The sequence below is a fragment of the Mustela lutreola genome, chromosome 4 (genome assembly GCF_030435805.1).
Source record: "Mustela lutreola isolate mMusLut2 chromosome 4, mMusLut2.pri, whole genome shotgun sequence".
Taxonomy (NCBI): Eukaryota; Metazoa; Chordata; class Mammalia; order Carnivora; family Mustelidae; genus Mustela; species Mustela lutreola.
Genome location: NC_081293.1, coordinates 133,527,991 through 133,555,896, shown reverse-complemented (window position 1 = coordinate 133,555,896; position 27,906 = coordinate 133,527,991). Strand labels below are relative to the sequence as shown.

The 27,906-nt window shown below is 40.3% G+C and overlaps 1 protein-coding gene across 2 annotated transcripts in view; it reads left to right on the top strand.

Moving 5' to 3' along the window:
* The first annotated feature begins 20,657 nt into the window (after positions 1-20,657).
* The window catches only part of PON1 (paraoxonase 1), a 30,211-nt gene continuing 22,962 nt past the window's right edge, over positions 20,658-27,906 (top strand). The window contains exons 1-2 of one of the 2 annotated variants that reach the window (XM_059171164.1): positions 20,658-20,900; positions 27,159-27,229. In XM_059171164.1, coding sequence (XP_059027147.1) covers positions 20,827-20,900; positions 27,159-27,229 — 145 coding nt within the window. In that variant the 5' untranslated portion in view covers positions 20,658-20,826. The remainder of the gene's footprint in view (positions 20,901-27,158; positions 27,230-27,906) is intronic. The other variant, XM_059171165.1, reaches the window with a different exon arrangement.

The following is a 27,906-nucleotide window of genomic DNA, read 5'->3' as shown; positions in this document are numbered from 1 at the left end:
CTGGAGTAAAGCTGATGCTCAAATACTGACAAATCCCCTTCTCTTCTTGTGTTTGTGCTAGGTGCCAGTGAGGCACCTATGCCATGGATAAAAGCAAGGACTGGCACCAGGAAACTGCCAGACCCTCTTGTAGCCTTTCCGATACAGACACCAGAAACCGCATTCTGGAAAATCTGACAGAATCGCCTTCCTGTACCTTAGGGCGGAACAGGGCTAATCTGTTCCTTTTTAACACGCCTTTTTGTGGAGGGCTATTGGTGTCTGAAGTACTCTAATCGGCTTACTCTTGAACCATGGAATGGAGCCTTAGAGCTGTGACCTTCAATTGCTTCAAACTTGCCCTCTGGTTAATTCAATACACACCCTATTAAGCAACATCCCACAGACTTCAACCTGAGGAATCACAAATAAATAATATGAGGGTGCCTGGGTGGCTCAGTGGGTTAAGCTTCTGCCTTCAGCTCAGGTCATGATCTCAGGGTCCTGGGATCCAGCCAGGCATTGGGTTCTCTGCTCAGTGGGGAGCCTGCTTCCCCTGCTCTCTCTGCCTGCCTCTCTGCCAACTTGTGATCTCTGTCTGTCAAATACATAAATAGAATCTTAAAAAAAAAAAAAAAAAGTCCTGTCTTAAGGACCAACTTAACCTTAGTTTGATGAGAATGAATAAAAATGTTCTTTTTCTCTTCAAAAACCAGGACAGCCTTTGGCAAATAGCTAATGGGAGTCAGTCTGCCCATGCACTCCACCTTCTTCTCCTTTTGTGACTTCTGCTGGGGAGTAGTTAGTTGACTTTTTTCCCCCCTCTCTTCTGGGGATGGGAAATTGAGGAGGCTTCTTTATTTCCTAAAGATTTTTGCTCAATTAGATCTACGTTTTGCTGACAAGTGTCGTATCGGGGTAAAATTCTACTATGTAGCCCATGCAGCCCTTTTTGATTTAGACAGTAAGACTGTAGTTCCCATTGATTCAGAGGAGGAATGACCCAGCGGAATGTTTTAGTTAGTTCTTAGATTTTAAGTTTCAAGGGGTGCCTGGGTGGCTCAGTGGGTTAAAGCCTCTGCCTTTGGCTCAGGTCATGATCCCAGGGTCCTGGGATCAAGCCCCACATCGGGCTCTCTGCTCAGCAGGGAGCCTGCCCCCTCTCTCTCTCTGCCTGTCTGCCTACTTGTGATCTCTGCCTGTCAAATAAATAAATAAAATCTTTAAAAAAAAGAGAGAGATTTTAAGTTTCAAAAGTCTAATAATCAGAGAGACACAGAAAAAAATAATAACTATGAGCAATAACTAAGATATAGTCAATTAAAAATAAAGTCTTATTCTCTGTTTCTAATCTTTATACCTAATAGATTGTACAAAGTTTACCAGACTAGAGGCAACATGGAAAGCCAGAGACGGGATGACTAAGGGCATTGATATGCAGGTGGGTTCCTGAGAGTTGGCCCTGCCCTGTCTTCTCCCCAGGCCAATTTAGGAAAGGCTGGATGATAAAAACTCCTACAGACATTTGGGGGATCTGATTATTGAGAGACTAGTGTGTTCTTTCACAGAGAGGGCTTAAGAAAGTCACAAAGCTCTGGGGTTCTCCTTCATGTAGGTGCTCCCAATCTTGAGGTGATTCTGTTGGTGTGGGAAGCAAGGGGATTTCCCCTCCTAATAAATGCTGCATTTTGATGACTCATTGTGATCCATTCCCTGGTCTCTCTATTTATTGTCAGAGACATGCCTAGTGATTAGAGGTAGTTCAGCTCCGGAAGGAAAATAGTGACAATAAGAGCAAAAATCTATATGGTAGCCAGAGCCAAGATGGCCCCCAGGATATTCTAGAAATGATGATATGTGACTGTCAAGGCTAGGTTATATAAAAACATTGCAGGTTTGACTTTGCTCATGAAAATTGTGCATCATGATATAAATTTCTGACTGTTTTAAAATGCCAAGCTTGGGAAGTACTTTGTTATAATAATTAGTCAACTAATGAAACAGGAAACCATGTATAATGTAGAGATTCAACAAAAGCCAAAAAGTTCATTCTTTAAAAAGATTAATAAAAACTAATACACATTTGGTGAGACTTATCGAGAAAAAGAATGGCTCAATTATCCAGTGTCAAAAATGAAAAATAAGACATGCAGATTCTATAGACATTAGAGAGATAAAAAGAGGAGTTGATGAACTACTTTATGCCAACAAATTTGAAATTTTTGTGAAAAGAACAAACTTCTAAAAAGAATATAATACTCTATTAACTAGGGTAAGACTAAACTATTATGCAGAGCAAAAAATACAATGTCTTTTTTTTTTTTTTTTAAATGTGTCTTTGTCTTTCATTTTCCAGTTCAGGAGAGTGATTGATGGGACAACTTCCCTTGATGGGGCATTTCAGAGACATTGCTGGTCAGGTTTTTACAGGAAAGAGAAGGCACACTCAAACAAGGCTATTGAAGGAAGTTCTTTAAGGGGACTCTTGACACAAGAGTAGGAAGATTAAGGGAAACTAACAAGGTACAATATAACACCTCAGGGCTAGCAATGGAGAGGGAGAGATGGGGGGTGGAAGTGGGGGGGAGGCAAAGAACTCTTTCTAACTGTAGGTTTGAAGGAACAAGTTATGGAAGCAGCTACTAAAATCAGAAGAGAATAGATAAAGGAGAGACCATTGCAAAAGATGCTATGGTCATTGGTAGAAGGAGGGAGCCACCCTGTGACAACTCAGCAAAGAGAAAGCAAAGGAAATAAATATCTTGACTTAAGTCCCCTTCAGCCTCCCAGCTAGAAGCCGGAAGACAAGGGAGCTATTAATGGAGCCCATAAAGCCTCCAGGATGCAGAGTAGTGGGGAGTTGCATAGAGAGTGGACCTTGAGCAACATGTTACTGCACCATCGTCCAGGGGATTGTAGTTATCTGCATAGTGAAAGCTAGGTCACAGCCACGTCTGTGTCCAGCAAATGGGAAGGAGAGGAGAGAGGGTGTCAAGGAGAAATACCCAGTGTCTTAAGACCCAGGACTAGAAATGGTAGTCATTACTTCTTCTCCCTTACTAATGGTAAGAACCAATCACATGGCCACACCTGACTCACTATAAGGAAAATTGACTGATGGTATATGACTGGAGAGGCATATGTTTCAGGAGAAAGAAAGAATGAATTTTAGTGAGCAATTACTAATCTGTGTCAAAGTCCACCCCTCAGCTGCTAAATATCCCTCCGCACCCTTCTCCCTTGCCAAGGAACATAAACTAAATTTCTACCCAATTTCTGTATCCAGCTCAAACCACAGGACCTCTGGGTGATGTTCTGACCTCTGCATCACGTCCATACATGGCTGCGTGTGGCAGCCTAGAAAATAAAAGTATTGCCCCATACACATATCCAATTACGATGATTGCGTATGAACTAAAACACTCCTAGTAAAAGAAAGGAGGAACGGAACACACTCAGCTCTGGAACAAAGAGCTTATTACACCAGAGAGGAGTTGAGAAGATTCCTTGTCTTGGCAGTTCTCTTTCTCATGTTCTCTGTGAGTCCAAATTTTTCCTCTCGGGAATGTTTCCTAGTGCTTCACGCTTTAAGGCGGTGTCTGAAGCGGATGCTGGGAAGACTGAAATTTTAGTAGCCCTCTTCCTAGAGGTATCGGTTTGGAGTCTGAGGACATTTTCAGGGCAGGCTTTTGGTTGCTGTGGAAATAGAAGTATCTGAGAAACCCGATAGGCTTCCGTGTCTGTTTTCATTCAGTGCCATGTGCCAACAACAACACGCTCAGATTTCTTTTGTGAACAATGCTTTCAAGCCCACTTTACTTCCTTGTTTCCATGTCTAGCCATTGCTCTCATGGAAAGTCTGTCTCCTTTGAGGCTATCTAACAGGTAAAATGAGGCCATACCGTCAGTATAAACTTGCACAGCGCTTGATCCTTTAGCTTTCCTAATTGGGAGGCATTTGGGAAAAGCTACGAGTCATAGCAATCCTACCTCCTGTTTCTGGGACCCAGAAACAAATTTCTAGACCTTCTCAGTAGTTTTCTGCTTTAGGTCCACTAGTTTCTACCTCAGCACACCGTTTCCTTACTGTCCTCTATTACAAACATCAAAGAACAACCAACATGCATTAACAGTCTTGTGACTCTCTGGTTAAGTGGCCAGCCTTTCAGATGACTGCAGGAAACAGTTTTATTATACATTTTTGTGATGACATTACAAGGGTTTCCAATTTTGCAGCCTGTGGTATCTGTTTCCTCAACTCTAGTCTAACCACATATTTAAGATTATTCTTAGAAAGCCATTTTTAGGTTCAAATTTCTATATTTCTAAGGTCATGCTAAGTTATAGTAACAAAGTAACCCCAAATATAGTGGCTTAAAGAACATAGACATTGCTAATAGGTAGTCCAGCATAGTGGGTGAGAGCACAGATTGGGGAATCCAATTCTCTGGGTTTAAATCCCAATTCAGTTGCTTACTAACTGTGCAACTCTGGCCTTGTCTGAGTCTCAGTTTTGTTATCTTTAAAATTGAGGCAATGGGGTGCCTAGGTGGCCTTCTTGGTTGGGCATCTGACTCTTGGTTTCAGTTCAGTCATGATCCCGGGGTCATGGGATTGAGCTCTGTATTGAGCTCTGTGCTTGGCATGGAGTCTGCTTGAGACTCTCTTCCTCTCCGGGAGCTCCTCCCCCTGCTCTCTCTCTCTTGCTCTCGCTCTTTCTCTCAAATAAATAAATAAATAAATAGAGAAAATTGAGGTGACAATGGTAACTACCACCTAGAGTTGGTAAAAGGATTAAAAGAGGTAATCTATGTAAAACTTACCAGTTCTTGTTACATGCCAAGGTTATATAAGTGCTTGCTAATTTAAAAAAATACATTTCTAATCTCTTTCATGTATATAAAAAAAAAAAATCGCAGATAAGTGTGCCTGAGCAGATTAGTGTGAAAATTCAGATCCTTGTGGTACTTCAGGGGCCTAGCAGTTTTTTCACAGCTGTTATTTTTGTTTTGTAGAGCATTGTCCTCTTCATGGTCAGTCATCATACTAGATTCCATCCCATGGAAATGGGAGAGAGTATAAGGAGGTGCACCAAGTGTCTGCAGGCCCAACCCGGAATTGGCACCAGCCACTTCCACTGACCTCCTGTGAATAAGGGCACAGTGATACAGCTATAGCTAACTGAAAGCCAGACTGGAAAATCTAGTTTCGCTGGGGAGCTTTCTGCCCAGAAAGGAGGGGTTTGGGTAGGTAGCTAGTGCCCTTTACCAAAGTACCTTAAGCGAACTCAAAGAAATTTTGGAAATCATAATTCTATACTCATTCTAGAAATTAGTTAGTAATAAAAAAAATCATCACATTAACAGGAACTAAAAACTAGAGACAACCAAGTGTTGATAGAGTTGAAATGGATAAATAAATCATGGTAAATCCAGACAGCGAAATACTATCCAGCCATGTATACCACAATTAGAGCCATATGGAAGGACATGGATGAATTCCACGAATAACACAAATATTGAGCTAACAACAACAACAACAACAAAATGAATACATGTAGTATGCTTTTATCTGTGGAAAATTCCAAAAGAAGCAAAATTAAACAATGTTGTTTGAGGACGCATGAGTAAGTGATTAAGTTAGAAGACAGAGGTGATAGTTATCACAGAAGTTAGGATAGTGGCTGCCTCTAGGGAAGGTGGGGATTGTGGTCAGGGAATGACACATGGTAAAACTTCTGGGGTACTGACAATATTACATTTCTTGATTTATTATTTCTTTAAATAATAATAAATAAATTGATTATTTCTTTAATAATCATTCCATAACTGTATAAATATATATCATAAATATATATAAACATATATATCATATAAATATATATTATAAATATATTTCTAGTACTTATTTATAAATATGTATATTTATAAATATATATTTATGATATATATGTTATATATCATAGATCTCAGGCACATATAATATATCTCAAAATAGATTTTTCATGCATATGGAAGACCTAAGTTGACTTCAAAAAATAAAAATGAAGGGCAGAAGTAGGCTTAACAATAAATGGTTTGGTATTTGTGAAAGGAAAAATAAACAAACAGGTAGATCAATGGAAGAGAATAGAGATCTCAGCGATATTTCTCTTTGGGGAATTAATATCAGATAAAGCAGCAGTACTAATTAATAGGCAAGGGATGTTTGCTTAGGAGATGACATTAGGAGAATGGACTTGCTCTATGGAAGGAAATAAAACTATGTCCCATCACTGGGTAACTACCAAACAAGGGTCTAAAATCTTTGGAGTTAATAGAAGATAACGTAGGAGAGTATCTTTATGACCCAAGGGTAGGGAAGGACTTCCAAAAAAGTTTTTCAAAAATATAAACCCTATGACAAAAAAATTGGTTGAACTAGAGTCATCAAAATGAAGAATTTCCATTCAGGGAAGGGCACCATTGACGAAGATAATGGACAAATATCAGAATGAGAAATATTTGCAATGTCAAACTGACAAGGTATTATTAAGTACAGTATATTAGGAACTCTAGAAGTAAAAAAGTGGAGATAGTAACCCCAAAGAATCAGAGGCAAATGGTGTGAAGAAGCAATTTACAGAAGAAAGGGGAAAAAATGAAGCACATGAAAAGATACTGAGAGTCCTTAGTAATTGGAGAAGTGTCTTTTAAAACAGCACTCTAGGGGTGCCTGGGTGGATCAGTTGCTTAAGTGGCTGCCTTCACCTCAGGTCATGATCCTGGAGTTCCCAGATTGAGCCCCATATCGGGCTCCCTGCTCAGTGGGGGTCTGCTTCTCCCTCTGACCTTCCCCCTGTTTGTGCTCTCTTTCTCACTCTTTCGCTCTCAAGTAAATAAATAAAATATTAAAAATAAATAAAATATTAAAAAAAAATAACAGCACTTAAATTGCTTTGTACCTAGTAGATTGTGAAAAATTAAAAGGCTCATATTGCCAAGTGTTGACAGTGTGGCAAGGATACAGAGGATCTAGGGGACTTCACTCATCTTTGGTGAGAGGGTAGATGGTTGGAGCCACAACAGGTGAGACCCAGGAATCACAAGCACTCTAGGGTTCAGAACCACATCTGTAGCCAAGATCCACACCAGCAAACCGGATGCTTGCAATACAGACTCTTTCCTCAATCGGTTTCAAATTTTAATCTCACTTAAGCCATTCCGATCTATAGACACAGAATTATATCCTGTGTTGTGGCTTCAAGATTTTTGGGAAAATAATAGGTTCTAGTTTCTTCTTGTGCCATACAAAAAGGCACACTAGAAGACATGAGACTGACCACCTCCTCCCCTTCCCCCACAACTGAGGTTCAGGGGCTGGTATTTTATAAAATCTCCCTGCACAGTTCTAATATGTGCAAGGGCTCTAAAACATGGCACCCAAAGGGTGCTGAAAAATGGACGGTGCTGATTTAATGTCCCCACCATGAGTACAACCAGAATGCACACTCGCTATTATTGATGTACTTGTTCATATTGTTTGTCACAATATGGGAGGAATTTGTCAATAGCAAGAAAACAAATCATGTACCTTTTGCCAAAACTCATTTTTCCCACACAATGCGGTTGTTTGGGAAAGCAATTTACTGGAGATGCAAAATACCATAATTAGCATATTTGAGAGCAAGTAATCCAATTGAGGAAAACCAAGAGGAATGTGCTTGAGTTGGAGCACAGAATGTAATGGGAAACCTTTAAGACAATTAATCTGATACTCTCTAGAAGAGAAGTAGAAAAAGCTCAGACCATCGGGGATGACTTTGGGAAATAGTGAAATGAACACTTAACCACAAAATTTGTGCTCTTAGAGCTCTAGGCTTTGCCCACCGCAGGAGCCCTTGTGAATCACAGAAACCTCTAGAATATTATTGATTGTATTAAGAAGTAAAACCTAAGGAAGTAAAACCTAAAGGAAGCACAGGTGGAGTATTAATGCAAAATGTTAGTAATTTCTACTACAGAAACAATAGTGGCTTCTGCAATGAATATGAAGACTGTCTGCGTAGAATGTAAACTCAAGATCTTGGGAAAATGAATTGTGCATGAATGGATTCTAGAGAATCCCACTAGCATTCAAAGCAATCATAAATGCTAAAAGTCACACACACACACACACACACACACAGAGAAAGACAACACACATAATAAATGGAAATAATAAAGTCAGATGTGTGCTACCTTAACAGATTTAAATACTTTGGTCCTTTCCCTATCTTTTTCTTATTGCCCTCACTCCTTTTCAGGATTTTCCCTGACACACAGTCTCTCATCAAGTCATGTGCTTCTGAAATCTTCTCCCAATCTCTACTTTTAAGGAACCAGACATGGACGTTCCACATCATTCCCTTTTGCCCAAGAAGAGAAGATACTCACCTTCTCAACCTCTATGGTAAACTGGATAACTGTTGCTCAGCTGCTCTGGTTCTCTTCTTCGTGTATGACCCTCAGCAGGCTGATGATAATCTCTGAGCTCTTGTGCTCGAGAGTGGACATATGACCTCTTGTGTCCAATAAAATGGCAATAGAAGGAATAGAGGTCACTTCCTGGTAGAAATTTTAAAAGCTGGTATGTGTTTCACTGTGTCTCTTTTCTCTTTGCCCCCAATTTGGTAGTACTCTAGATACAGTCTGCACTGCCAGACTGGATCCTGAATTGGTGATGACAGGACACAGAACTGCTGCCAACCTGCAATGGACATGTGCATGAGTGATAAATAAGCCAGTATTTCATTGGATGAATATACCATAAGTTATTTATCCATGCCACTATTGCTAGACATTTATGTTGTATACAGATTTCTTAAATATGATGAACCAAGCTGCAATGAATTTTCTTGTTCATTTAATGCACATTAAAGATGTACTTTAATGTAAACACCCCTATTGGGTATTTATGCAAAACTGAAATCACTGGTTAATGGGGTGCACAGTATGTGCAGCTTTAGTAGATACTGACAAGCAGTTTTCCAAAGTGTCTGCACCAAAGCACCTTCCCACTCACAACATTAGAGCTGTAGTTGCTCCACTTCCTTCCCAAATCTTACTAGTGTCATTTTCCTTAATTATAAAAAAAAATTAACCATTTTAATAGATGTGTAGGCATATCTCATTGTGATGTTTACTTGCAATCCTCAGGTGGATAATGAAAATCAAACACATTTTCTTGGGCTTATTGGCCATTTGGAGTCTTCTTTTGTACAGGGAATGTTCAAATTTGGGCCATTTAAAATCTGGTTGACATTGTTTTTCTTATTAATTTGTAGTTGTGGGTTCTTTGTGGATACCTGTATTGAAAATATATTCTTTCATTTTTTGATGAGTCTTTTCACTTTCTCAATCATGTCTTTGATGGACAGAAAATTTGCAATTTTAATGAAATCTTAGATAACTTAGATATCTATATTTTCTTTTGTGGATATTGCTTTGTGTTTCCCATTTAAGAAGTTTCCTGTTTAAGCAGATTACAAAATATGCTTCATTCTTATCTTATAAAAGATTTATTGTCTAACTTTCCCCATTTAAATTTCTCCCCTATTTGGCGTATATTTTAGTGTATGCTGTGAGTAGAAATCAGGGTTCATTTGTAGCCACAGGTATATTCAATTGGTACATATATTCAATTGTATATTTCAATTATTTATTGAAAAGAAATCCTTTCCCCACAGATTGTAGTGGCACCTTGTCATAAGTAAGGTGACCATCCGCATGGGGGATTATATCTGGACTCTTTATTCTGCTTCACGAGATTGACAATCATTGAACCAACATCACACTGTTTTAATTATAGTAGACTTAGAGTAAGTCTTAATTTTAGGTAGTAAAATCCCCCAAAGTTGTTCTTCCTCAAAATTTCTAAAGTTCTTCTTTACTCCTACTTCTGTTTAAGTTTAGAATCAGCTTGTCAATTACTACAAAACTTCACTACAGTTTTGATGGGGATTGCACTGAATGCCAGCATTGAATGGAGACCATGAACATTATTAAAATTTAAGTCTTCTAATAATGAATAAGAATGAATAAAATTTAATTCTTCTAATAATGAATAAAATTTAAGTCTTCTAATAATGAATAAAGTATGCTCCTGATTTTCTTTTCCAATCTTGGATTTATTTATTTATGTTTGTATGTATCTGTTTCTTCTAGTTTAATGTTGCATATAGATGATAATAGCAAGTATCCTTGTCTCTTTCTTAATCACCAGGGAAAGCTTTCAATTTCTCAACAAATACAATGTTTGCTATAGCTTTTCCCTTTTAGTTACTGTTCCTTGTCTGATTAGAACATTTTCATTCCATTTTTAATTTATTAGGACCCTTTAATATTTCTCTGCATTTATTAAGATAATCAATTTATTTTTCTTTTTTAGTCTATCAAGTATATGATGCATTTAAAGCTCTTGGATACTGAGTATATTCTTCATTTGGTCACAATATATTACCTGCTTATATATTGTGGATTCAATCGGTTAATCCTTTGTTTATGGTACTGATGTTCATATTCATGGTAAATATTGGCTGTAATTTTAATTTTCCTTTCTTGTAATACATCATCAGGTTTTTTGTTTGTTTGTTTTAATTTTTTTAACTTTTATTATTTATTTGACAAAGATCACAAGCAGGCAGAGAGAGAGGAAGGAAAGCAGGTTCCCTGCTGAGCAGACAGCCAGACGTGGGGCTCGATCCCAGGACCCCGAGATCATGACCTGAGCCGAAGGCAGTGGCTTAACCCACTGAGCCACCCAGGCGCCCCTGTTATGTCAATTTTACAACAAAAAGTTAAATAGAGGGGTTCCTGGATAACTCAGTTAAGTATCTGCCATTGGCTCAGGTCATGATCCCAGGGTCCTGGGATTGAGCCCTGCATTGGGGGGGGGGGGTCCCTGCTCAGCAGGGAACCTGTTTCTCCCTCTCCCTCTATTGTTCCCCCTGCTTATGCTCTCTCCCTGTCTTTGTCAAATAAATAAGTAAAATCTTTAAAAAAATTAAATAGAGAAGACAAATCATTCAAAATATGTTTACTGAAAATACCAATAAAATGTATAAACATCTAGTAAGACCCACAAGGAGAGAGAGATTAAAAATTCTAAGTATAGGGAATGAAGAACAGAATACTACTGCAAGTCCTAAAGCTATTTGAAAAATTAAAAAGCATATTTTGAACTACTTTATTCCACTATATTTACAAATTAAAATGAAAAGAATGAATTCTTAAACTTACCAAAAATACCCAAGAAACAGAAAATCTCAATATTTTTATATTTATTAAAGAAATTGAATCCATAATTTAAAGCCTTCAGTCTTGAATAGCTTCATGAATGAAAAACTTCTAAACATTTAAGGAAGAAAAAAATACCAATTTTTACATAAATTCTTCCACAGAATTAAAAAAAACCCTTTCTCAACTCTTTCATCAAGCCTACATAACCTTGATATTAAAACCTGATGATGGGGGGATGAGAAATTGAAAGCTTTCCCTGATGATTAAGAAAGAGACAAGGATACTTGCTATTATCAAGCCCCACATTGGGCTCTCTGCTCAGCAGGGAGTCTGCTTCTCTCTCTCTCTCTCTGCCTGCCTCTCTGTCTACTTGTGGTCTCTCTGTCCAATGAATAAATAAATAAATCAAAAAAAATTGACATAACATAAAATTCACCATTTTAACCATTTTAAAGCATACAGTTCAGTGGTATTTAATATGTTCACAATATTGTGAAACTATAACCACTATCAACTGTTCAAATATTTTCATCCCCCCAAAAGGAAACCCATGCCCATTAAGCTGTTACTCCCCCTTACCCTTTCCCCCCAGCCAGTGTTAACTACCAATCTGCTTTGTCTGTGTGTTTCCCTCTTCAGGCTGCTTCATATAAATGGACTCACACACTAGGTGGCCTTTTGTGTCAGGCTTATTTCCCTTGGTATATTCTCTACATGCATCCATATTGCAGCATGTATCCAGATTTCATTATTTTTTATGACTGAATAATATTCCATACAGTGGATAAGTTTTTCTTTCTTTTTTTTTTTTTTTTAAGATTTTATTTATTTATTTGATGGACAGAGATCTCAAGTAGGGGGAGAGGCAGGCAGAAAGAGAGAAAGGAGGAAGCAGGCTCCCTACTGAGCAGAGAGCCCAATGTGGGGCTTGATCCCAGGACCCTGGGATCATGACCTGAGCCAAAGGCAGAGGCTTTAACCCACTGAGCCACTCAGGCACCCCTGGATAAGTCTTTCTTAAAATCTGGGTGGTTTGTTTTTTTTTTTTAAATCTCATTGATTTCTGGTCTTATCTCTACTATTTCTGTCTTTCTGCTTTCTTCAGGTTTTTCCATTTTTGAAATGTGTGCTTAGATAACTGCAGCAATGTCATATGGTTCTGCTGATTTTGCCTTCTATACTTGGACACTCTGTGCTTAGGTGCACACAAATTTAGGATCACCAAAGCTAGACATCCACATCTGGGAATCCTGTACTTCCTAACTAGAAGACTGTGCATATCGTGTAGTTAGTAATGTCGGTCATATCCCATTAACCAGGCTGTTGTGAGTTTATGCAGGTGAGAGGACTTTTTTAAAAATTTATTTTTATTAACATATACTGTATTATTTGCCCCAGGGGTACAGGTTTGTGAATCATCAGGCTTACACACTTCACAGCACTCACCATATCATAATATATCATAACCATACCACCATAATTTATCTGGTATAAGAATTGCCACCCCAACTTTCTTCTGATGTCCATTAGCATGGTAAATTGTTTTCCACCCCCTCACTTTAAATCTGGAGGTGTCTTTGGTCTAAAATGAGTTTCTTGTAGATAGTATATTGATTTTTTTTTATCCATTCTGATAGCTTATATCTTTTGATTGGGGCATTTAACCCATTTACTATAGATAACTATTGAAAGATATGTAACTATTGAGTAACTACTGAAATATATGAATTTAGTGCCATTGTGTTGCCTGTAAAGTGACTGTTACTGTATATTGTCTCTGTTCCTTTCTGGTCTACTACTTTTAGGCTCTCTCTTTGCTTAGAGGACCCCTTTCGATATTTACAGTAGGGCTGGTTTGGTGTTTGCAAATTTTTTAAATTTTTGTTTGTCCTGGAAGATTTTTCTCTCTCCTTCTATTTTCAATGATAGTTTAACTGGATATAGTATTCTTGGCTGCATATTTTTCTCATTTAGTGCTCTGAATATATCATGCCAGTTCTTTCTGGCCTGCCAGGTCTCTGTGGATAAGTCTGCTGTCAATCTAATATTTCTTCCATTATATATTACAGGCTTCTTGTCCCGAGCTGCTTTCAGGATTTTCTCTTTGTTACTAAGACTTGTAAGTTATACTGTTAGATGACAGGGTGTGGATCTATTCTTCTTGATTTTGAGGGAGGTTCTCTGTGCATACTGGATTTTTATGTTTGTTCCCTTTGCCATGTTAGGGAAATTCTCTACTATAATTCACTCCAATATACCTCTGCCCCCCTCTCTCTTTCTTCTTCTTCTGGAATCCCAATTATTCTAATATTGTTTTGTCTTATGGTATCACTTATCTCTCAAATTCTCCCATCGTGGTGCAATAGTTGCTTGTCTTTCAGCTTCTCTGACCGAGTATTTCTATCTCTGGCTCACAGCCCCATTTTGAGTCTCTAAACCCAGCAGATTCCTGCCGTGCTGCTTCTCCCAGAGCAGGAAGGTGAGCCTCCCCACATCTGCCACTTATGGGGTCCCTGCTTGAAGAGCAGTGGTCTGATTGTGCCTTGGATCATGGTTTAAGGTAAATCCAAGCTGAGAGCTCACTACTCGGTGCCATCTCTGCAGTTGGTTTCCCTGCTCTGATACCTGGCAGCTCTGCCACACTCAGACACCCCCAATCTTTCAGTGATCCCGTGGGTCCTGAGACCACACTGTCCCCATGAGGGCTCCAACCCCACTTAGCCTCTGGAGCAATGTCTCCCACCATGAAGTGGACTTCTAAAGGTTTTGATTTTCTACTCCACTGTTTTGCAGCTTGCTGGGAGCCGGCCCCTCCCTCCATGGTCTATCTTCCCATCACTTTAGATTGACTTCTCTGCACATCCTTCCTTTAGAAAATGGTCGATTTTCTGTTTCTAGAATTGCTGCTCTATTTCTCTTTGATCTTCTTTGGGTTTGTAGGTGTTCAGAATGGTTTGATACCTATGTAGCTGAACGCCTGGGATCTGATGTCGTTTCAGTCTGCTACTCCTCCGCCATCTTGCCACATATCCAAGAGCACTTTTTAAAATGTTCCTTTTCCCACTTGATAGAACTTCATTGTTGGCACTGCAGTTGCTTTATATCTACATAGAGGTTTTGCAGATACTTTCTCACGTACTTCTTCCAACACACCCATGGGAATGCTCTTCATTTTACAGATGTGATTTCTGCTACTAGAGAATTGCCAAGAGTGATGGTGGATCTAGTATTCAAAATCCAGGGCTTTCAGTTTCATGTTTTTACCTATATTTAATGGAAGCTGCTGCAGGCAGATTGGTGTTACTGGAGTTCTAAGGAAATAAGAATTTCACACTTCCAAACTCTTGAGTTCATTGTAGTTAGTGCCAGCAAGGTTCAGCAGCCTCTAGGGAAGAACACCAAGCACACCCACCAAATCAATCCTTTTGTACCTGCACAAAATTAGGTGGTGAAGACTGGGCTGTGTTACAAATAAATCATTTTTGTTGTTGTTGTTGTTAAAATTTTTTTAAAAAACTTGATAAATTTGGCTCTGGTTCTCAGCCAATGCAGTGAGAGATATTATTGACTACTCTGTGAATTCCGGTTTTTGTGGGAAAATAAAAGAATAAGTACATGTGTTTTTTACCAAATATATTTAGGAAGTAATGTTTTAACATGTGCCAATAAATACTTAGTACATGAGGAATAAGGTAAGAAAGGAAAGGAATTATAAAAGCGAAGGTGAATTTTTTACTGAATTTTTTACAGTTTTTTTTTTTTAATGTTGGGTTATAAATTGCTGGTAATAAAAAGGAATTCTAATTTTAAAAGCTCCCATAACCTTCCATAAGTTTGAAATTTTCATATTTCATGGACCCACATACAGCCTTTTTTATACATTTCAACATCTTCAAAATAGAAAATTAGTGTATAACTGATGGTTCTTTAGAGCTATCTTCATTTTACAATTTGTTAAAATTAACAATTATGTGCTAATTGCATTGTAAACTAATTGACAGTTTCTTTCCAGTGGTATGTAAAATAATAAAGTAATTAAAGCAATAAAATAATTAAAAGAAAATAATTATTTAACACTGATGACATTTTAAAGTTAATAAAATATTAAAGTAAAGTAAAATAAAGTTAGTAAAATATTAAAGTATTCCAGAGGCTCCTGTAATACTTTTCAAACATTCATTCATTTGTTAATTCAATATATATTGGGCACCTCACCTGTGTTTGCTGCTACCCCAGGCTTTGGGGCTATAACAATAAACAAGGCAGTATTATATGAGCTTATAGTCTAATGAGAAAAAGAGAAAAGTAATAAGATATTAATAACACAGAGAAGGAAGAATAATAAAGACACACAGTGCAAAGGATGTATGAAAAGGGTATTTAAGAATTAGGGATCAAGAAAGACTAGCCAAAGTAAATTCCAAACTTGTGCCTGAAGGATCAAGTAGGATTTGGTTATATCACAAATGGGGAATAGAGATGTTATGGGAAAAAAGTGTTTCAAACAAAATGGTAGGTGCAAAAGCCCAGAGCAGCATTTCCATAGACCGTAGAACTTTCAAAGTAACTGATTGGAGATCATTAATTATTCCAGGAGTTTTCACTTTTCTTTCAGACAAGGATTCTTAATATCTAGCCTCGGTCACTAAGGGTTTCAGGGATGGACCTATGAGACAGCTGAAAGCTGGTATGAGTGTTTTGTATATACATGAACCCAAGGGCGAGGTTACTGCATTCGGCAGAGTCTCAAAGTTAGTTGAGTCCCTTCAGAAAGAGTTAAGAATGATAGCTCTAAGTTCTCACAGGGTAGAACAAGTTGGAAAGGATATTCATATATTGCCCAATTTATTCAATAAATAAATCAGTAAGTTAATAAATCAAGTGGGTCAAAGGAGGGGGGCATGGTATCTCTTGTCTACTCCCCAACTCACCCTCCAGTCCCTGCCCCTCCTGCCTCCTTTATGCCCCATCCCCTGCCATTTATTTATTCATTCTTTCATTCCTTCTCCAAAGTTTTGAGCACCTACTGTGCCAGAAACTGTTTTAGGAGTTGAAAAGAAGGCAGATGACAAATTAGTCAAGGTCTATGTCCTCCTCAGTTTACATGCTGGTGAGGCTGCCCACAAGTGAACAAAAAGATAAACAAGTTGGTTCCATAGGGTGAAGAGTGATGCAAAGGCAAGTATGATGGAGTCCTTAACGACCTCTACAGCACACTCTCAGTCACAACTGACTGGGGCACCATGTGGGAAAAGACTCCTGGAAACCGTGTCTTGGCAGGCAATAACCCTTAGTTGCTGGATCATGACAAATTATGTGTGTGTGTGGAGGTAGAGGGAGGGTTCTAGGGGAAGGGGAATGGTCCATGTTGAGGAAGACTTCTTGGGGGGGGGGGCTGAAGTATTCACCAACCAGAGCAGAGATATATCACTATTCTAATAATCAGTAACTCCGCACTGGCATTAACCAGTGACTGATGTCTTAGTGACTTACAGTGGGCAGAGAATGCAAAGGGTGTTATAGATAGTAATGCTGATAATGGCCTCTCAGCCAAGATCTGAATGACAGAAAAAAAAAAAAAATTCAAGGAGCAGTCAGGAAGCAGGTAAGGATGGGGAGAGCATTCTAGCCAAAGGATAACAAAGGCAAAAATGATGAGGTGTAATAAGCCTGACAGGTTTACAGAAGGATAGGAAGGCTAATGTTGCTGGAACATTATGCCAAGGGAATGATAAGAAATTAGGTCAGATGACAGGCTCAGGCCAGACCTTGTATGACCTTTTAGGCCATGATAAGAAAGTAAGATGAGAAATGGGGAAATGATATGATCTGATGTACACTTTTAAAAGCTTACTCTAGCTGCACTGAGGAGAATGGATTGGGGGTTAGGGGAAGAAGAGTGAAGAGGTTTTCTGGGGTTGTTTTGTTTTGTTTGAGCCTAGAGACAACGGGAGCCTGGATCAGAGTGACAGCGAGTGGTAGAAGTGGAAAGAAGAGGGTTGATTCAATATTTATTTGCAAGTTGTGGTTTTAAAGATATGTCACACATTCTTTGATATACCTTCCCTCAAGAGGTGGAGCTTAATTCTCCTCCCCTTGAATGGGGACTGGAGTTGTTTGCCTCTAGCAAAGAGAATATGAGAGAAGTAAAGAGGTGTCACTTCTGTGGAAAGACTGTGGCTTCCATTGTGGGGGCATGCTGTCTTGCCCTGTTAGTTTGCTCACCTTGTGGGATGTCAGCTACTTTATTATGCTACAGCTCTGTGGAAAGTCTCATGAGGCAAGAGACCAAAGACTACCATCAACTATGTGAGTCATCTTGGAAGCTGATTTTACCTCTTCTACCAACCCCCAAGTGCACCTTCAGATGAGGGTAGCTCTATATCAGCCAGGGTTGTCCAGAAAAACAGAATCAATAGTATAGATGATAGATAGATAGATATAGATAAAAAGGAGATTTACTATTGGAATTGGCCTACATGATTATGAAAGCTGAGGTATGCCAAAATATGCTATCTGTAAGCTGGAGAGCCAGGAAATCCAGTGGTATAATTTAACCCAGTCTGAAGGCTTGAGAAATAAGGGGGTCGCTGACCTAATTTCCAGATTCTGAAGGATCAAGAACTGGAAGCTTTGATATCCAAGGGCAGAAAAAGATGGATGTCCCAGTTCAAGTAAAGAGAGAATTTGTCCTTCCTCCACCTTTTTGTTCTATCCAGACCCCCACAGGATTAGATGATGTCCATGCACATTAATGAAGATTGATGGTCTTTACTCAGTTTTTTTATTCAAAGGTTAATCTCTTCCAGAAACACTCTCACAGACACACCCAGAAATAATTTACCAGCTATCTGGGCATCCCTTAGCCCAGTCAGGTTAACACATTAAAATTAACCATCACAACAACTCTGGCTAGCAGCTCAGCTGTCAATTCACAAAAGACCTTTAGCCAGAGATACCCAGTTGTGCCACACCTAGATCACTGACCCCCAGAAGTTATGAGATAATAAATGTTTGTTGTTTTTAACTGTTAGATTTTGACACATTTGTTCTGAAGCAATAGATAATCAATACAGAAGGAAGGTCTAGGGGACTGATTAATATATTTGGTGCAAGTAGTTATTAGAGAAAGAAATGGGTGAATGTAGCTGTCTAGGTTTTGGATTTGAGCACCTGGAAGATAGATCTGCCATTTACTGAAGTGTGGAGAGATTGGAGGACATAGCATATTGGGGTAGGGAATCAAGAGTTCTGCTCTGGACACATTTTAAGGAGACTACTAGACATTCTAGTGAGGGTATAAACCAGGCATTAGTTAGTGAGCACAAAGTGAGTGCTCAGCAACCAACCAGTCATTAATGTTTAATAAACGACCATTCTTTGCAAGGCTCCATTCCATTCTTTGAGGTCACCATGGGAAATAAGACAAAACCCCCAAACTCAAGGAGCTTCCATCCATGGGACGGCAATAGACCACAGATGTATAAGGAAATTAACAAAATGATTTCAAAAGCAATGAGTAATGAAAGAAATGGGATAACGTCAAAAGGTTGCTGGAGATGGGGTGTGCTACTTTGGCTAAAAAGATCAAGGATGATTTATTAGAGCCACAGTAGTAGGCTTGAGGTAGATGGGTATATTTTGGAAACACCAGCATAACAATCGTATCTAAATCCACTGGAGTTGACAGAATCACATCAAGAGAGAATGTATAAAGAAAATATTTTAGAACAAGTCCTAGGGTTTCATAATTTAGAGGTCAGTGACATGAGGACACTGCAAATATGAGGAAGGTAAGGAAAAAATTGGAAGAGGATGGGGAATCCAAAACAGGTAAGTATTTGAAAAGGGAGTTGTGATCTGTGGTCAATGTGGTTACAAGTTGAATATGGTTACAGCGAAGAAGTAACCACCAGATTTGATAACATGGATATTATGGGTGGTTTAATAAGAGTAAGTTCTACAGTTGAGTCAAAGGAACACAAGCTATACTAGAATAGGTTAAGGAGAGAATGGAGGTATTCTCTAAAGTTAGTTGCTAAATCAAGGGATCATTTTCTGATGCTCATAAACAATGAGTAAGGAATTTGGGCAGGGCTCAGTAGGTTGATTCTTCTGTTCCACATGGTGTCAGCTAGGGTGACTCAATGGTATTCAGTTGGTGGTTGGACTTGTCTGGTGTCTAGTCTTCTGCCTTGGAGGGGATGGCTAGAGGTCTGGTCACTTTCCCTCTCCATGTGTTCAGAACCTTTCCTTGAACATTCCAATAGGGTGATCAGATTTATTATATATAAGTTCAAGGTTTAAGGGCAAGTGTTCCAAGTGACAGGGGGTGGAAGCTGTTGGCCTCTAAGGCTGTGCCTGCAAACTTGAATAGCACCACTAAATTTTGTGAATTAAGGCATTTACAGGGTCAGCACCCACTTGAGGGCAAGGTCCTGTGCCCACTCCTCAGTAGAAGTATCAAAGAATTTGTGGCCATCATTCATCTGTTATAAGAGGTGATAAAATGCAAACAGTGACATTGGCAAATCTTTCAGAGGTTTTTAAAAAATAAAGAGCAGAGGAAGAGGGAAGAGTTAGAATGTGGAGCCAAAGAGCATTTTCCTCAGAACTATGACCCTACAGCATGTTGGTATCTGATTGCATTATTCCAGAAAAGAGGACTAGATGGGTGTTGCAGGAGAGAAAGTTGCAATGGAGGCCAAAATCCTTGAAAAGGGAAGAAAGGGGGTGGATGACCTTTAGTGAAGCAGGAAACACTTCTTTCATGGTAACAGGAGAGAAGGGAGACATAGGTATACAGAGGCACCTCCTGTCCGGCTTTGCTCAGGTGTCCCCTTAACAGTGAAACTTCTGATTCCCGTTCTTTAAATGGCACCTCAGTCCTCCTCCTTACATTTCTTCTGTGGTTTATTCTTTTCCATAGAATATGTGCATATCCTTAATGCATACCTGCATCACCCACAGCGGTAGTGATGTGTTTTACTGTTCTCTAGCACACACAGCTGGTAGTCAATAAGTGCCTGTGAGTGCCCAGAATGAATGAACGTCACAGTGATGTCCTTTCTGAGCTGCGAGCTCAGGAGCGTTGCTTGGAGATGGAGATGCTTGAAATCCAGGTGTTTGAAGGTGACACACAGTGGCAGCCCGGTGAAAATGAACTTAGACCTTAGGGGTTCTAATCACAGCACTTTCTTCCTTTCGTGCCTTTCTGCCTGAGTCACGGCGATCACATTACTGAATCCCTCTGAGCCATAGGGATTAGAACCTTGTTGGCACAAAGTCAGCATTCATCAAAGCCCGGCTCTCTTTTCCCACAGCTCTTCATTTCCACCAACAGGCATGCTCTCCGCCTCTTGCCAGGTCTGGGCAGCTGCTCTCCATCTCCTCTCTTTAAAGTCTCCCAGGAGAGCACGCAGCTCCTGGTCTCTGGCGCTGATCCCAAGCCAGTGCCCTCGGTGCTGCAGGACGGGAGGGGAGGGGCGGGGAGGCTGAGCATGAGCGGCCCCAGTTGGGCTCAGGTGGCACACAGGCCAGTCTCCCGCCGTCTGGGTTATCAGCCCAGTCCTCTGTTCCCGTCTGAGCCATGGCGAAGCTGATGCTGCTCACCCTCCTGGGACTGGGACTGGCACTCTTCAGAGATCACCGGGCTTCTTATCAGTAAGTTGGGTTGTGGTGAGCTGCAGCCCAGGTCCTTACCACCCCACCAACCCCAGGACTCCCCTGATATTGGGGTGTAGTCTTTTAACTGAAAGTCCACCCAGGTAAGTTTTAGACACACAGCCTGCAGGTTGAAAACATGTCCTTGTTCACCATCTGATAGATGGAGGAAGGAGACACATCACGCGGGTGTGATGGCCAAGTCAATGGCATACACAGATGGATTTTTCATGAAGATCCCTGCTTGGCTACAGAATCCCTTCTTATTCTCGCTTCAAGATAGATCACCAGACCAGGGATCTCCCCTGAAAATTGTGTCAGTTACGGAAGGAGCTGCCCGGTCATGGCCGTAAATCTTTCCCAGACTGGGGATTCTCAATTTGAGGCCACAGGGAGACAAAAATGCATGGGGAGTAGAACAGGAGAGCAAACACACCCTGGGAGGTCCTGCCACTAACTCTTAGGTACTCCAGTTGGGTAGGGGCAGGGCAGGGGGAGCAAAGAACCCTGGCACTGGCATTTGATGTCCTGGATTCTCCTCTGCCCCTTCCATTATGGGATCTTGGGCAAATCACTTTCCTTTTCGAACACTTTCTGCTTCAACAAGCCTGAACCAATAAGACACATTCATCCTGCCTGGGACACAGTAACGATTCAATGAACGTTAGTGCTCTGATTTCCTTAAAGTACTTATAAACCCTTAGGTACTGTAGAAGGGGGGAGGGCGTTGGTTTTTAAGAATATTTCAGTAGTTTCACTGTAACTTCGCAGGGGTTCAAAGTCTAGAGAACATTCTAATTCCTAAGGTTTTAGTCAATATCTTGTTATTTACTTTGAAGTAAAACATTACTAAAAACCAAATTGAACATTTTAACCTTTTAAAAACTTTTATGACCTTTTTTAACCTTTTAAAAACTTTTACTTTCTTTCAGAATAATTTTTTTTACAAACTATTAGTTTTTTCTCTTCTAATTGTTGATTATTTTTATAATCACAAACTATTAGAGAAAAGTAACAGTGATTTGGGTTTCAAATCATGTAAAAATTACAGTTTGAGGATTTTCATTAAACATAGTACTATTTGATGCTACAGGAAAAACTCTATATATTATTATATCTATTTTATTTAATACATATATATTATACATATTAATACATATATACATATAGGCATATGTATATATATCTTCCTCCAGCATATGTGTGGGTCGTGGTATTATCCTGGGATGAAAATATATGAGATATAAAGATCTAACACCCCTTCTGGGCTTTATCCTTTCAATTCTGCCTCTGTACCTGGGTTTATTCTGTTCCCACTTTTCCAAAAATTCCACACCAAGATGTCTTCTGAAGGATTAACGATCTACCCAGAAGGAGTGAGGGTCTGTCTTTTTGATTTACCTTCCTTAATTTACTCTGAGAATGGAAACTGTAGGCATTTTGCTTATGTTTTTATGTAAAAGCATAGCTTTACTACTCCAACCCTGAAAAGTTTCTCTCTCAACATGTTGTCTTAGCTTATGTGTTTGAACCTTAGTATTTCCCCACATTTGTTCCTTAGAATATGAGCCACAAGACTTGCTCCACAAAAACAAAACAACAAAAACCAAAAACAAAAAACAAAAAGCACATCCCTTGGACATATCAATTTTTGAAATGTTGTCTATTGTAGCCTTTTCCTGGAGATTGGCAATGCACTCTGGCATAATGAAAGCTTTTGAAAAATCCTTCAGCTACAAAAAACATTCTGGTTTTAGAATGGAAGGGGGATCTAGAAGAACCCGGGGAATGGGAGCAATGTAGGGCCAAGAGGATGATGGTTATGGAGATGGAGGACAGAAGAAACCCAGATAGGAGAAGGAAGGGAAATTGCACCCACTATTTGAAAGGCCGTAACCTTCAGTCCTCAGAGGAGCTGTGGACCAGATGCACGAGCACTGGCTGGGAGCTCGATCTCGTGGCACAATCCTGACCCTCACCCCGCACTACTGAATCTGAATCAGCACTATTTAAAGAGCTCCCCGGAGGGATTTGTATGCACTTCTTTAAAGAACACTCAAATCCCACATCGCCCACGTTTGAGCCAGATCAAGAGATCCTGGAGGATCTGTAAATTACCTCTGTTACCATTCAGAGGAAAGGCCCTTGGCTCCCAGAGAAGATCATGAATTTGCCCAAGGAAGAGATTATGTTCTGAGACCTGCATGCAGACCCCCACGGTAGAGACAACCTTTGTTCTTCAGAGATCCAGTAGACAGGAGGGGGGCAGGTTCACGTGAGATTCTACCGGTCTGGGGCTGGAGAGAACTCGTGGAAGGATTTAAAAGGTGTCTTGGAGGGGTTCCCTGAGTCCTTTGAGGTGGTAAGAGCCCCTAGGAAGGAACTGAGAGACATCCCCTGGATCAGTAGTCTCCCCTGGCCAGCTCTGTAGTCGGCTGTTGTGACCTGGCAGGGCGTGGTCAACCAAGGAATGCCTTGGACTAGCCTCTAAGCAGCACACTGGGGGTGCGGAATGTTGCAGCCCCTCATCTCTAGGGCAACTCCTCCATTCCTAAGTTGCTGCTCGTAACATGTGAGACCACTGTTCCCCTTCATTAGAAGGAGCCTACAAAGCTAGTGTTAGCATTTCTGTCACGCCACACCCACTCCACATTCCGCACCGTGGTGGGAAGAGGGCACTTGTGGATTCCAGCAGACCTGGGCTGAATGCCACTTCTGCAACTTCCAAGTCACTTTACCAGGCTGAGCCTGTCTCTCCACCTAAAACTTCTGGGATGATAGTACAGATCGTAGTAGGATAAATATAAAATCTGGCTCATGAAAGAGACTCTGTAAATGTTAGCTTTATTTTTGGCCTCTGCTATTGCAAAAATCCACCTGTGAATGATCCCCCTAATGAGTGATATTTGAATATATATTAGGATAATACCTCATGTGACCCTAGGCTAAGGACGAATGAATAACTCTTCAGCCTTCCCTATCGATACAACTGACACCGCTTTCTCCATCTGATGCACCAGCCTCATAATTCCACAAAACAGTTTGGCAGATGCCCATAGGTGACCTTCTCTCTGCCGGTGCTGGGTCCTTGCTGGGTCACAGGGATGAATAGAATGCAGTATTCACTCACAGATTTCAGAATTTACTATGAACCTCAAGACCAAAAACCAGTAACTGCAAAACAGTAGGGTCAGAGACTCGATAGATGTGTATGAGGAGGTTCATGAGGATAAAAGAGTTATTAGTCCTATCACAGAAGACCAGGAAGAGCTACAGAAAGGCATGAGGAGGAGTCTTTCTCCTGGGGTTAGGAGGTATGGGCTTTATAGGCGGAGGGAGAAGCAGGAACCAGGGAAAGGAGGTATGAAAGTGATGTATAGAAAAGGGCCCCATATCACAACACCTCATTTCAAATCCCAGCTCTATCCTTTGAAATGAGCATCAACAAGCAAACTACGTAGCTTTTCCGTGCCTCAGTTTTCTTACCTACCAATCAGGGCAAGTAGTAATCGTTGCCTCAAACAGGACGAGAACATTCATCAAGAAAGTTTGTATGAGAGCCCTTAGCATAGCGCTTGGCACCCAGTAGATCCCAGTAAGGAATATTGGAGGAATGAGGAGTGTAGAGTGGCAGAAAGTAGATGGAGACGGCTGAATATGGCCCCAAGGAAAGTTCCAGAGTGGATTTCCTCATGCGAAAGATCCTCTCAACTAAAGATCCCCACTTTCTTCTGTGAGAAGCAAGCAGGTATTCGTGAAAAATAATTCCCAGCAGGGACTGTGCGATTTCTGGCCAGACTTCAGAGGCCTGTGAATCAGAACACATCGCAGACATTGAATTTTATCCCTTAAATATGGAGCATTTGGATTTAATCAAGCCCTTGATCAAGCCAATTATCAGGAAATAATTGGGATTAAGATAGAAAAATATGAGCTGGATTATACTAACGTGGGCGGAATTATTTTCTGATGCTCCCCCTGGTTTTAAGCAGCGTTCTCCGTGCATTTGGAGCAGAGGACCCAACGTGAGCTCTACCTTCACGCTTGGGTTCCAATCCCAACTCAGTCACTTCATAAACTCGTGGATTTGCAAAGCCCCTTAAACTTAGTCATCCATAAAATCGGGGAAATAATACCTCAGGGAGGGGTTTGAAGGTTAAATAAGAGTGATACAGTACCTGGGCTACAGTAGTGATGATTATTCTGTTAAGACATGACTTGTTTTGTGGCCACAGATTTGAACTCGAAGCAACTGAGTGCTGATTTCATGCCTCCTTAGCTATCCTAGGCTCCCGTTGACTGTGATTATTCTACCTTTTCCTGGTCAGAGATTGTCTTCCATGAGAGAGAAGTCTGAATCGGGATAGGGGCTGGTGGGCTCTGCTTCTCGCTGTCTTCTGTGATCCCATCAGACTTGATGGGTTTCATGACCAGGCTATGGGACAGTACTTCCCCTGTGCCTTTGGCTCCAAGAAAAGCTAATTTGCCTATCCTTGGTATTTCTCACAAGTCTTGGCCCAGTCCGTGATTTCACATTATTGAATCTTTCCAATGGGACCTGCAACTTTAACATCTTTTGTGCTGTCCTTTGACTCCCTTGGGGGCACTTTACAGGTATTCACTGAGGTTTCCCTAGACCAATGTTTTTCAAAATGGTGGTTCACAAATCAAATTTAGTAGATTGTGGCCAGCATTTTTAAATGAATGAAATAGAATTGAATAGAAAAGTTAAGAATGTATTATATGTATTAGGATGAGTAGTCTTTTGTGAACCTGTTTTAGGGCGTGTGTGTTTGTGTGTGTGTGTGTATTGACCATTCAAAATGTTTTTCCTAATGAAAAATCCTTCATCGTTTTCCCTTTTATTTCTTTATTGTGAACTTTTGTAATTATAATATCAGATTCCTATTTCTTTAAATACTTGTTAGCTTCTCGGGTCACGGGGACAGATTCCAACTTTCCCTTGAAGTCTCCTTTGTAAATTCAAGTTCATCAGTCAGGGAACCACCCTCTGCTCACAGGCTAGGCCTTCCTCAGCTAATGGTTCATGTCTGGAGCTCTAGCACCTGGCCTTGAGGCTCTCCACTCTGGTTGTGCTTCAGGATAAACTCTGGTTTATCCTGTTAACAATGATGAACAAAGCTGATGGCTAGACCCTTCTCCCAGCCCCTTGGGTCAGACCCTCTCCAAAGGTGGAATTGTTGGCCAGTTCCATGGCCATAGGAACATGTTGCATTTTTTTCTGGATAAAAGGTGGGGCACCCTAAATTCCTATCATTTTATACCATCTCAAGAATTTTATCCAGAGTGTCCCCTAGCCCAACCTCTTCCTATGTGAGACTAAATTATTAGTAAGGCAAGTGAAGACTTTCTCAGCCTATCTTCAGCCAAATAAGATTTCTGGGCATTCTTGGATAATCGTTGCTACTCACTAAGACCGTACTGTATCATTAGTTCTCAAAAAAACCGAACAAACAAACAAACAAACAAAAAACAATTGTTGATTGCTTAAATCTCTTGGCCATGCTGATATTGTGGACAAGTTCTTTTAAATGCCTCAGCCGCAGCCTGGCTCTGCTCAGGGAACCAGGGGATGCATCTTTCCCACATGTGTCCTTTTTGCCTTTGTCCTTTGCTCTGATGTTCTCTGGGATGTTTATGCACTCAGATTTAATAAGTTGCTTGTGTGTGTGTGTGTGTGTGAGAGAGAGAGAGAGAGAGAGAGAGAGAGAGATGTCTTTTAATATGCTGGTCTTGGGTATGATTTTCTGAAGTTATAAATCCTTTAAGCACACCTGTGTTTTTCAAGGGACACACCCCAAAGCAGATGCCCAGTCCGGCTTTGGAGCCAGATTGGGCAGATGGGTAGGAGGCCCATCTGTCAGCAGCCCTAAAACATCAATGGAGTAAATTGGAACCATGTTGCTGTTTAACCCAAATTTCCACATAGGACTCCTTACGCAGCTGATGAAATATTCCCTATTCCTGCCAAAGTGCGCAGAGCTCTGGAGAGGACACGATGTGTTTCCTCTGTGGATCAGTTCACCTCGGCTAAATAAATACTGAATGTACCCATGAAGCCCCACAGGTCTTCCTCTGGCCTCGTCTGGTAGAATCACTCAGACTCCAGGGACAGCTCACCCCGGGCTTGAAACTCGGGCAAAGTGCGAATTACTGAGGAGAACTTTATTGGCAGCTAACTTTTGCAACTAAGTTGTAATTTCTGAATAGTTTTATTCTTTTTTTTTTCTCCCCCAGAACACGACTCAATGCCTTCCGAGAAATAACACCGGTTGAACTTCCTAACTGTAATTTAGTTAAAGGAATAGGTAAGTATGAAAGGGAAAGAAGTATCTCATTGAAACTTGTTGAAACTTGCAGTATTATCTTGCTACTGATTTGATTAATACACCTGTTTAATTTTGTTCAAAAAAAAAAGAACCACAAACCAGTAGAGAGTGATTAAGTTAGTAGTTAATTATAAATACCAATGTACTCAACTTTTGACTTCACCAACATATGGCCAAAGTATTGATGATTTTTCATAGTTTGCTTTTGTTTGGTCAGTTTAGCAAAAACAGTAGTGGGAACAGTGTTCGATTTTACGGTAATATAACCTGACGACATCCCAGGAGAGGGACAGGGGATGGAGAAAAAGCAGTGAGTAAAGGGACAAATTTTAAAAAGCTCTTACACACCTTGGCAGTTACCACAAGGCTTTCCCTCATCCCTCATCCATCTCTCTTTTAAATATTGGGGAGGAATATTTTTTCCCAGAAGTTCTCAGCAGATTTCCCCTCAGATCTCATTAGTCAGAGATGGACAACAGGCTGGTGCCCTAGCTGCAAAGGAAGCTGGGAAAGTAATTATTGGGCTTCCGTTGTGGAAGGCAAGCCCTGTCAGCAAAGATAAAAGGCTAGAGGAATAGCAGCTGGTAGGCATCCAACAGGGAGTGTCACAGAGCTCAAGTCCCCATCTAGTTTCCACCAACCACCTTTGTTATTTG